General features: G+C 40.7%; 1 protein-coding gene across 6 annotated transcripts in view; it reads left to right on the forward strand.

The window, feature by feature from the left end:
• Nucleotides 1–12,412, forward strand: part of hdac4 (histone deacetylase 4) — a 245,849-nt gene that overhangs the window by 153,336 nt on the left and 80,101 nt on the right. For 5 of the 6 annotated variants that reach the window (XM_014164296.2, XM_014164298.2, XM_014164295.2 and 2 more), the window contains 3 exons: nucleotides 7,524–7,795; nucleotides 9,058–9,208; nucleotides 11,877–11,997. In XM_014164296.2, the coding sequence (XP_014019771.1) occupies nucleotides 7,524–7,795; nucleotides 9,058–9,208; nucleotides 11,877–11,997 (544 nt within the window). The remainder of the gene's footprint in view (nucleotides 1–7,523; nucleotides 7,796–9,057; nucleotides 9,209–11,876; nucleotides 11,998–12,412) is intronic. The other variant, XM_045704423.1, reaches the window with a different exon arrangement.

The raw sequence follows: 12,412 nt of genomic DNA on the forward strand, positions 1-12,412 counted from the left end.
ATCCAACCCATCAGGTATCTTACAGCACCCCCATATGCCATGTCTTGAAATATGCAGACAGATGGGTTAAATGTAAATTTTCATTCTAATACTTCTGACTGCCAACTTTATAACTCTGCCCATAACTTTTGGAATTTATAACATTCCCAGAAGGCTTGGATTATTGAGTCATTGTTAGTGTTACACATAAGACATGACTCTGCCTCTGTAGAATTTGTGAATTTTGTCTCTTATAAAATAAATTATATATTTTTTATACTGCATTAAAACCTCTTGCCGCTCCGATCCCGTTAACGGGATCAACAGCCAGTGAAACAATCAGAGCGCCATATTCAAAACCAAATCTAATAATTTCTATTTCTCAAACATAGGACTATTTTACACCATTTTATAGATACACTTCTCCTGAATCAAACCACGTTGTCCGATTTCAAAAAGGCTTTACAGCGAAAGCAAAACATTAGATTATGTTAGGAGAGTACATCGACAAAAATAACCACACAGCCATTTTCCAAGCAACTAGCATGCATCACAAATACCCAAAACACAGTTAAATGCAGCACTAACCTTTGACGATCTTCATCAGATGACACTCCTAGGACATCATGTTACACAATACATGCATTTTTTGTTCGATAAAGTTCATATTTATAATACATAAAAATAGCATTTTACATCGGCGCGTGACGTTCAGAAAATATTTTCCCTCAAATACTGCCGGTGAATCAGCGCCACAATTTACAAAAATACTTGTCATAAACATTGATACAAAATTAAACTGTCATTCAAAGAATTATAGATAAATCTCCTTTATGCAAACGCTATGAAAGATTTCAAAAAAGCTTCACGAGGAAAGCACTCTTTGCAATAATCTGAGTACTGAGCTCAGAAAAATACACTAGGCTATACAGATAGCCGCCATCTTGGAGTCATCTAAAATCATACATTGCATTAGAAATATTCCCTTACCTTTGATGATCTTCATCAGAAGGCACTTCCGGGAATCCCAGGTCCACAACACATGTTGTTTTGTTCGATAAAGTCCATAATTTATGTCCAAATGACTCCTTGTTGTTCGCGCGTCCAGTAAGCTACTCCAAGTGTAGGAAGCGCGCGGACGATGTCGCGACGAAAAGTAAAAAAAAGTTGTATTTACGTTGTATTTACGTCAAACATGTCAAACGTTGTAAAACATCAATCTTTAGGGCCTTCAGAATGTGAAGATTCAGTAATATTTCAACCGGACGGTTCCTGTGTCTTGAAAAAGGTTTTGGAACGGAGGATCCACTCTCATGAACGCGCGCCAAGAAGTGATGTCATCCCCTGCCTCAACAACTTCCCCTCCTTCTCATTCGGTCTCTGTTCATCGTAGACGCTTCAAACAACTTTGTAAAGACTGTCGACATCTAGTGGAAGCCGTAGGAAGTGCACAATTATTACTACATCACTGTGTATTCAATAGGAAACGACTTGAAGAGAGCCCATGCATCCAGATTTCCACTTCCTGGTAGGATTTCTCTCAGGTTTTTGCTTGCCATATGAGTTCTGTTATACTCACAGACACCATTCAAACGGTTTTAGAAACTTCAGAGTGTTTTCTATCCAAATCTACTAATAATATGCATATCCTAGCTTCTGAGTTTGAGTAGGAGGCAGTTTAATATGGGCACATATTTTTTCCAAAATTGTCAATACTGCCCCCTATCCTTAAGGAGCTGTAAGAGGTTGTTAACTGTAAATTAACTGCAATTGGTTAGTTATGTTCCATCTTGTGCCAATATCAGTTATTTTTAAGTCTTGGTTCCAAAAGTACGGGGGGAAAAAAATTATGAAATGTATTCACTACTGTAAGTCGCTCTTGGATAAGAGCGTCTGCTAAAAAATGTAAATGTAAAAGCAATAGTTTATATATATTATTTAAGAGATTGTCAGTTAGGCTATCTGCAAGGTTTTGTATAGCTTACCTATCAAATGAGTATCCTTTTCTGGCGCAAATAGGATTCCTTCAAGATTCCTCCGATATCCAAAAGATTTCAAATCGAAATTTTGTGATATAAAACTTTTAAGTTGCATATATTTGAAAATATCTATATTGGTCAATCGAATAATGCTTTTTAATGCTGTCATGGAAATACATTTATATCCTATTACCAAGTAATTTACGGTTTCTATGCCTTTAGTTTGTCACGTGGACCAATTTATTGATGAATTCTGAAATGCTAATAAGGATTTTTCCATAGTGTTGTGTTTTTAGGGAGTGATTTTGGTTCGTGTAGCATACATTTCATTTTCTTCTATGTTATTATAGTGTTCTTAACTATGAAAATGTTTACGTTCTTAGCTTTTCTATTTGAAAATAAACACATGAAAAGATTCTAGGGATGAGCCTGCACATCTTCTATGTACCCATTGTTCCTCTTCAGTGCATTTACAGTACATTTGGAAACTATTCAGAGACCTTTCTTTTCTCCACATTTTGTTATGTTACAGTCTTATTTGAAAATGGATTAAAACCCCCAAAAATCTTCATCGTGTTAGAGTGGCCAGACAGAAGCAACTCCTCAGTAAAAAGCAAATGAAAGTCACCTTGGAGTTTGCCAAAAGGCACTTAAAATACTCTCAGACCATGATAAACAATATTTTTTGTGTATTGTATTTAACTGAAATATGTTCTATTTGTTTCTCTATTTTCAATAAACCCTGGTTGATTGGTCTGTATCAAGTCTGGTAAAACTTTTGGCATTCTATTGCTTATGATCTTTGTTATTATTGTCACAATTTATTAAACTTATGGGTCAGTAATCAGCAGGGGACTCTCCTGATATTCCTGCTTTTAATTTGACTGAAATAACAGCTTGATACATGGAACTAGGAAACACTGAATTGAGTGTTTTCATTTGTGTAAATAAGGGTTGCTACTTTGTCCCAAAATGTTAAATAGAATTCAATGAGAAAGCTGTCCATTCCTGGTGCTTTTAATCTCTATTTTTAGTGATTATTTATTGTCCGCTCATAATTGCTTCAGGGTTGTTGAGTCTATAAAGGCTACAGGATCAGTCCCGCTATTGTTTAATTCAGATTTATATAGATTTTCCTAAACTTTTAAAATGGTCATTAATTACAATTTTGTTTCTAATTAACGCATCTGTATCTTTATCTTTTAAGATTATAACTGGTTTGGTGTGTATTCATTTTGAGGGCTGCGAGATGTTTACCAGGTTTATTTGCCATTAAGTAGTATGATTTATTTGAGTTTAACCTGTAGTTGTTGAAAACATTAGATTTTCTTTTTTACCTTGTAAAGATTTTTTATGGACATTTTCTAAGATAGGGATTCTTTTTCTTAAATGTTTATTTCTCTTAAATGTTTATTTCTAACTCAAACTTAACTTTTCCCAAGTATGAGATCATTCCCCTAATGGTCAGCTTTTCTCTATCCTCTATGTCTACATTTGTAATGGTAAATGTTTTTATTTTTTCATTAACGTGTTTAATACATTTCTGGTCTTGAAGATGCCCTCTGTTCATTCTCCATATTCTGTTCTCTAAATGTATTTTCTATTGGTGTAATTAAGCATGATACCAAGAATGAATCGATATCACTATATCATGAAAAAAAAATAATTGTTGAGTGCATTTTTGGGGGGAAAAATGTAGTAAATTCTTGAATAGGTTTTCTTACTTTGAGAGATTTTTTTTTTTTTTTGTATTTTGTAGTTGCTAATAGTAGTCTCCAGGTGTCCTGTAGATTATTTGTAGAGATGAGATTTTTCAACCCCCTTGGAGGCTCCTTGAATTTGCCTTTTTTTATTACTACTTCTGTCAATATTATTGAATGTATGATTTTAGATTACCTGTTAAAATAATAGTTCCTCTCAGAATTCCAGCTATATTAGATCAAATCCAATCTAAAAACACCAGATTTGACCCTGGTGAGATATACAATGAAATCAATGTGCATTTTTCATCAAAGGTACAATTTAACATTAGAAAATGGCCTTCTTGATCCGTGTGCTGGGATATAAGGGAAAAGGGTGTATTCTTATTTATCAGGATGCCTACACCTCTGCTGGTGTTACAGTAGGTGGCAGCATAGGCCTCTCCAACCCAGCTTCGCTTTAAATATGACATTTCTCTTTTTTTTATGTAACTTTTGCAGGAAAATCACATCTGCTGACAATCTGTTTAAGTGTTCAAGAACCATATGCTTTTTTTCCCCATCAAGAAGCCCATGCACGTTTCTAGTAATACGTTGGATTTTGTTGGTCTTTACTTGTAAAGAGTCAACGTTAACCTTGTCTGTTCTGTTTATCATTGAATAACCAGATACAACATTTTAGCAGATATGTCATATGAGGGCGGTAGGCATTCCATGGAATGGGAGAGTCATAGTGTGAATACATAGTTATTGTATACATTACATATATAGAGCATACCTTGTAAATTAAATTAAATGAAAGTATAGTGGCTGGTGGGGTCTACTTGGGGAGAGTGGGTCCACCGAGTGGCTGAAGTGGGATGAATGGAGGCCCCACACACACTTCAGAGAAGTGTCTGATGCCTCCCAGTCCCCCCATCACAATCTCTAGAGCCCCTCTCCACTCTCACAAATAACCACCATTGAATCTTAACTGTAATGACAAACAAGGAATAATAATAACTCAACATTCTCTCCTAATCTGTCCAGAACTCTTAATCATTTTACAGCAGGTTTGCAAGTAAAAACAATTATAATACAATGACATTATAGTATAGTTAAATCCTTCCTTCTCCCAAGCCAAACCTTCCTTCTCCACCCCCCCACACAGTTTTCTCCCCCCTTTACCCCACCCAAGCCAAGCTTATCATCCCTCCCATCCTTGCCCTCCCTTACCTACCGAGGCAAAGTTTATCCCAACCTCCTGTCTTTTCCCCACCCTCCCTTCTTCTCAGAGACATGTAGCAACATTTATCTAATGTAAAAAAGTAGAGACTCAGAGCTAGAAAATGGTACATCATACACTACAGTTGAGGAACAATGGGAAAGTCATTCTGCTTTGAAAGTTGATAAAGCTCTAACCCCACTTTGGAGAAAATGTACCTTGAATGGTTAGGTACACCTACTGGAGAGCTCTTCTTTGTCTACACCCATTCAGCATCGTTCACACCCTCTTAAGCCTTAGCCCCACCCATCTCTTTAAGGATTCACATGTGAGGCCATGTGCTAGACAGAGTGAGTACGGTAGTTTACTAAACAACCAAAGATTTCAAGAATAAAGGCTGGTTTATACTACGTCTATCGACATGTCTGTAGACAGTTGTCACAGTGACATCATGAACATTCTATTGTCGTCCGACATCAAGCTTGTTATTGTCGTTATGTAAAAGTATAAACACAAAAACGACAGGCTGCATGACATAATCAGCCTGGTGGTCCAGAATAGCATAACTGGTGTATTTTAACACCATCTGTTTAAAAATGAATTTAGTATTTGTCAATCTAGCAAACCAGGCAACTAAAAGCAACTTTCTAAACAATATTTTGGTCCATTAGGTTAGCTTGCTAGCTAGTTCAAATAATGATCATATAGCTGACAGCGTTATAACTTTAGCTCATTTGTATTCATTATTACAGGAAAATAAACTCACAACAAGATCATTATTTTCAAGTTAATGACAAGCTAATTACTAAATAAAAGCAGGGCAATCTACCGGAGAATTTTAGAACTTGGACACTGTCTCTTTGGCCTAACTTTATATCCTAATTTGACTTTGGTGCAGGGCATGTTGTTTTTCACATTACCACCTCTGCTAAACACACACTATATCAACGCGTATTTTTCACATGCACAGGATGCAGAAGGTATAAACGGTAGAGTGAAATGGTTACTTGCATAGTGGAGTCTTTTGTTTAGACAATGAACCACAATGAACCATAACTGAAAATGACTTTCTTACAGAATTAGAAAAGTATAATATCTGAAAATGTAGCTAGCTAGACTCTCTTACCCGAATACATGGATGGTCGCTTCTCTCTCTCTGTCACGGATGCCATGGTTGCCCTTTAGTTTGAAGATGTAATCCGGAGACAGGCGTTTTATAACAGCCTTCTGTGTGTTCTCTTTTTGACTCCCTCCGCATATTTGCAATCAAATGCCAGAATTTTCTCTATCTCCTTAGCTATCATTCTCTGCCTCCACCGGACATTCCACTGATTTCAAAAATCGGTCTTCCCGAAAGTGGAAAGCATCTTTCAAAAAAGCCACGTGAGAGCGGATAACCTACATATACTGAGCAGCTCATGTTATAGACAGAAGCGCACTACATGGCAGACCAATCCGAACTCATCTCTCAGCATGTCCAGCCCATCCATTATCTCAGCCAATCATGGCTAACGGGAAGGTTCCTGCCTATTTCTGTGGCTAAACCAACTAGGCTCGTAATTTAACAATCCTGTATTTACAGATGGCATACACATGTTTTATTATGGCACATGAAAGTTTACATGTGCATTTTGATAAAAATAAATATTTACATTTAAATGCCTCTCCTCTGAAGTAGTGACACGAGAGATACACCTAGTTTCCTGAAAGGAGTCACATATGTCCTCTTTTGGATTGTCTTTTCACTGTCCATGTAGCTCATTGGCATCGGCTACTTCTATCGTTACTTCCTAAAGACGACAGTTACTTTGGGACAGCAGAGTTTAGATTTAATAGGGGGGGAGGGGGAAAGAAGGTTTGACTGTCTATTCTGTTCTCTGCATTGATAAACTCTGTGACCTTTCTGAGGGGGACCTCTTTTGTTAGGCCCTAATCCCCATCCGTTCTCTCACTTCTGGCCAGGTTCATTGTAGTCCTGTTCTTTTCCCTTGAACTCGTGGCATTGAGATTAGTGCCCTGCTGTAAGCTGACACAGTGGAAATGAGTGGGGATCATTTTTGGGATACACACGGACAGAGAAGCACACACAGAAGCGCATGCACGCACACCCACACAAACACACACATAGACACGCAAACACACACACACAAATACACACACCACTCCTCTTGCTCTTCGTGAGCATATTCCCAGTCCACACATATGGTGGCAATGCTTGCACATACACACATAGTAGTTGCGCTCAGTGGTTTTGTCCTTTTGTTTGCAGCCTTTCGTCACTCCCAACATCACAAAACTCCTATTGTGGTACATTGGCGCCACATTCAGCGTGTTGGTTGACCCTAGTGTGTCAAAACTGCCATAGTTAAACTAGCATCCGTGCCGTGTAGTCCTAGAATGAAGACTCATTAGCCTTTCGGGTGTCTATTCTATGAGTCATTCAATGTCATTGAATGGGCTGCTATAGGACCTGCAATTACTTATGTGTGTGTGTGTGTGTGTGTGTGTGTGTGTGTGTGTGTGTGTGTGTGTGTATGTATGTGTGTGAGAAAGAGCCTTGGGAAAGACTATCCTTTCTCTTTTGATTGAACCCTACATCATAAAGAAACAACAGCCATGAAAAATCAGTCAGTAACCCATTCTCTCTCTGCCTCTCCACAGTCGACGTGAGAGCGGCACTGCCCATGCAGGTGCCCCCGGCCGCCATCCCCATGGACCTGCGCATGGACCAGCCCTTTGGCCTGGCACCGCGACCAGACGACCAGGGCCACCAAGGACAGGTCCCAGGTCAGCGGGAGCAGCAGCTGCAGCAGGAGCTGTTGGCCCTCAAACACAAACAGCAGATCCAGAGACAGCTGCTCATTGCCGAGTTCCAGCGGCAACATGAGCAGCTCTCACGCCAGCATGAGGTCCAGCTACAGGAGCATGTTAAGGTGTGTTCCCCCCCCCCCTCCCCGACACCCTGCTCTTCCACCTCCCTCCATCGCCTTTGCTCGAGGGCATTCTGACTCAACAGATTGTCAATGTGCTGTTTTAAGGACAGAGAGAATGGGTGTAGGAGAGGACATGCCTGTACGTGTGTGTGTGTGTGTGTGTGTGTGTGTGTGTGTGTGTGTGTGTGTGTGTGTGTGTGTGTGTGTGTGTGTGTGTGTGTGTGTGTGTGTGTGTGTGTGTTGGATGTAACTGGATCCGCCGGTTGTGTTGGGTTGCTTTTCTGATCTCCAGTCCTTGAGAAACTGTGTACTGGCTCATACATGTGTGTGACAACGAGAGAAACATTTTGCTCTGCAAACAGGCTGCAGCTTCAGCCAATGGGAGCGAGGCAACCTAGGCTAAAAATAACTCTGTCTGAAAGCTCCGGTCGACACATCACTGGCTCTGCATTATGCCTTGACAGCTTGCTGACTGCATTCTATTCTGCTCCCTTCCAGTCAACACCCACCTGTACCACTGTCCATAGTGAGGCTTTTATCATTCAGTCATTTAGGCATTTAGTCTCACTCTTGCTGACTTCTTTTCTTGAGAAGAAATTCAAATAATCTATTTCCAAGCTATGAAATCTGTAGGGGATACTAGCTGTTGGAATTGAGTGATATTGACGTCAGCCATTTTTATATTGGTTTTATATTGTCTAATACATGCATATTTGCCATTGAAAGGAAGTGTGTCAGAGTGTGTGTTCAAGCGTGTGTTTTTTGTTTGTCTGATATCACCTTATATAGATAATCTGTGACCATGTCTCTCTCCCTTCCATTCCTCTCCCTCTCCCCATCTCCCTCCCTTTTAGTCTCCCTGTCCCTCCTCCTCTCCCCCCACGTCCCTCCATCCCTCTCCCTCTACTCCATCAGCAGGCGGTTGTACCGCCCTTGTAGTAACGTTGTGTTGCAGGACCTCCTGGCCCTGAAACATCAGCAGGTGGTTGTACTGCCCTTGTAGTAACGTTGTTGTAACGTTGTTGCGGCAACAGCAGGACCTCCTGGCCCTGAAGCATCAGCAGGTGGTTGTACCGCTCTTGTAGTATCGTTGTGTTGCAGGACCTCCTGGCCCTGAAAAGGTGGTTGTACCACCCTTGTAATAACGTTGTTGTAACGTTGTTGCAGCACCAGCAGGACCTCCTGGCCCTGAAGCATCAGCAGGTGGTTGTTCCGCCCTTGTAGTAAGGTTGTGGTAACGTTACGGTAACGTTGTGTTGCAGCACCAGCAGGACCTCCTGGCCCTGAAGCATCAGCAGGAGCTGCTGGAGCACCAGAGGAAAATGGAGAGACACCGCCAAGAGCAGGAGATGGAGAAGCAGCAGAGGGAGCAGAAACTCCTACTGCTCAAGAACAAGGAGCGTGGCCAGGAGAGTGAGTTGCTCAGAACTACATCATTTATATAATGGGGCTAACATTACGTTGTCATATAGCGGGGCCAATGCTATATTACTACGTTGTGGCTAACTCTATATTATCATATAGTGTGGCCAATTCTGCATTATTTCTTTGTGGTTAACACTAGGGATGTGACAAATGGAGAAAACAATCTTAACGATTATACTGCAATTTTTATAATTTTTTCCTGTTAAAAACAATAAGAGCATTTGTGACTGACCGCCTTGATTCAGTCTTATGTAGAAACATTTGAAATGGTTGGTTTTTTACATTGGATAAAAGCAGAGACACAGAGCTACAAAATGGTACATCATACACTGCATTTGAGGAACAATGGGAAAGTTATTCTGCTTTGAAAGTTGATAAACTTGTAATCTCACTTTTGAGAAAATGACCTTTGAATGTTTTGGTACCAACTGGAGAGCTCTTCTTTTTCTACACCCATTCAGCATCGTTCACACCCTCTTAAGCTTTAGCCCCACACATCTCTTTAAGGGTTGATCCGAGCTCACTGAACACACATTTTTTTAGTAGTACTTTTGTGATAACTGCACTGTGATAAAGATTTTTCTTTTAAAAGTTTTAACGTTTAAACGTTCACACCCCAAGCTAACATTACATTATCGCATTGTGGCTAAATCACATGCTGTGGTTATCTTGACATTATCATATACCGTGGCCAATGTTACATTATCACATTGTGGCTAAAGAGTATTATCATTGTGGCTAACACTACAGTATCATGGCTGATGCTACACCATCATAGTATTAGTGGGACATTGTTAGCATTAGCATCAGTCGATGGTGCAGTATGAGTGATGAGAGCAGGAGTTGGGTAAATAGCAGTAAATCCTCCTAAAGCTGCCCAGCAAATGTTTTTTTTTTTTTTTACTTATGTTTTACCCAACCTCTTGTATAACAGTACAGCACACTCTCCAAAGATGTCATTAAAGCTCCTAACACTAGTTCTCCTAACACTAGCTCGGACATTTTGCCAGCGTTGGAACCGCCCTCACCTTGGCTCCCCATAACAGTTTCAGATGTAAATGTCACAACTTTTGGGTCAGGGCAGCCTGACCCAACACCTCACTGCCTCACTATCAGAACCAAAGCAGCCATTTTGGGGCAAACTCAGCCATATTGGCACCAAGTGTTTCTTGACAACAACATTGCAATTTGTATGTGCTTTGATGCCAAGATGGCGTCCGTGAAACGCCACATCTCAAACTGTGTTTTCCTGTAATCTGTATATGTACGGCGCTAGGCTTGCATCTAGAGTAACGCTGGATGGTAAACAGCGGGCGCTTTGTTAAGTGCTGCAGTAAATTGCCTCCAAGGCAGTCTCATAAAAGCCTATTTGCCTCATTGGCAAGGCGTACAAATTGAGATGTCAGCACTTAGGACCCGCAATGTGATTTAAAATGCGTCTATATTAGCAGTCATCATATTCTCCTATGTACCCCCCCCCCGCACTGCTTCACCGCTTGACATGTTAGTCACTTGTTGCCAGCTCCGTCTTCTTTCACTAATTGTGTGTTTCTCTTTGACACTTTTACAGAAGTATTGTGTGCACACACACGCACAGAAACACTTCCCTTGCTCTCTCTTTTTACTCTCGGTCTTTTTCTCTCACTCTCTTACCTTTCTTTCCATTTCTCTCTCTCCGTCTCTCTCTCCCTCTGTGGAGGCTCCCCTCAGGGAACGTGTTGGCGAGGTGGTAATTAAAGAGAGCGCTGTGAAAGAACGCACCTTGTGATGCCTTGTTTGAAGAAGAAAAAAAGACAAAATATTTTTGCCAATTTAACTGCCACGGTCTCGGTGGAATTCCCACAAAAGCGTGCGTTTTCCCTTCTAGGGAAACTCTGTGTAACTCTATGCTCCCACAGACGTCAATTCTGTTCAGTCACTCCTTCAGGCTACAAAGATCAGCTGGGAAGATCACATCCGTTCTAGTATCTCACTCAGAATGATCCTGTTGTCGTCTCGATTCTGTTTTCTCGTTAGATTTAGTTCCCTATTCATTACTTCGCCACCATGGCCTATTTATTGCCTTAACTCCCTTATCTTACCTCATTTGCACTCACTGTATATAGATTTTTGTTTTCTTTTTTTCTACTGTATTATTGACTGTATGTTTTGTTTATTCCATGTGTAACTCTGTGTTGTTGTATGTGTCGAACTGCTATGCTTTATCTTGGCCAGGTCGCAGTTGCAAATGAGAACTTGTTCTCAACTAGCCTACCTGGTTAAATAAATTGAATTGAAATGACATAGAAAGGTAGTACTTCATCTAAATATCATGGGGTCATGCCAAGATGATATTGGTGGTTGCATATGATGCCATACATAATGTGATATCATAAAGATGATGTGAAGATCTATCTTCAAGTTTAATCCAAAGCCAGGAGGAACTAGCCTCATACTACCACACTGATCTCACGAGTTTAGAGAAATGATTGCGCTACACTGATATCCTTGTACTGTAGCTATCAGGCTGGTTCTACTAGGCTAAGGAGGAACCACATCTGTATAAGGAAACAGAATGACACGTGTTCCTCCAGGCTGTTTTGAAGGTGGTATTTGTAGTCCACGTCCTGTAAATGTTGTAGTCCCTAACCCTCGGCTTCTCGATCATCTCTCCCAGGCGCGGTGGCCAGCACGGAGGTCAAGATGCGGCTGCAGGAGTTTGTCCTGAACAAGAAGAAAGCCCTGGCTCAGCGCAGCCTCAACCACTGCATGAACACTGACCCACGCTACTGGTATGGGTGAGTGTCATACCCACACCCCACATCCTTACCCAACCATAGGATAAGCCTTACTTGATTATGGTGGCACCTTGCTGATGCCAAATGATGGCATGCCGTAGATCTTTGTTCTTCATGGACGCTGCACAGCCTTATAACCCAAAAGTCACCCTTATCCTCTGTCTACCCCCTATGTGTTTCTGTAGACCTTAACGGATATGATAAGTACAGTTGTACATGTTTTATGCATGCCAGCAAAGCCACAACACTAAACAATAGATTCATTGTACTATAATGGTGACAAACGGTGCCCACAAACGTAGGGCCTACATAAAGCTGTCCCAACAGCGGAGTCACAACAGAAGTCCCAACACCTTACCACTGCTACACCTGGCTATCAGCGGAGCTTTGTCTGGCAGTGAAACAGTTCATTCAG

Source organism: Salmo salar, chromosome ssa21 (assembly GCF_905237065.1).
Source record: "Salmo salar chromosome ssa21, Ssal_v3.1, whole genome shotgun sequence".
NCBI lineage: Eukaryota > Metazoa > Chordata > Actinopteri > Salmoniformes > Salmonidae > Salmo > Salmo salar.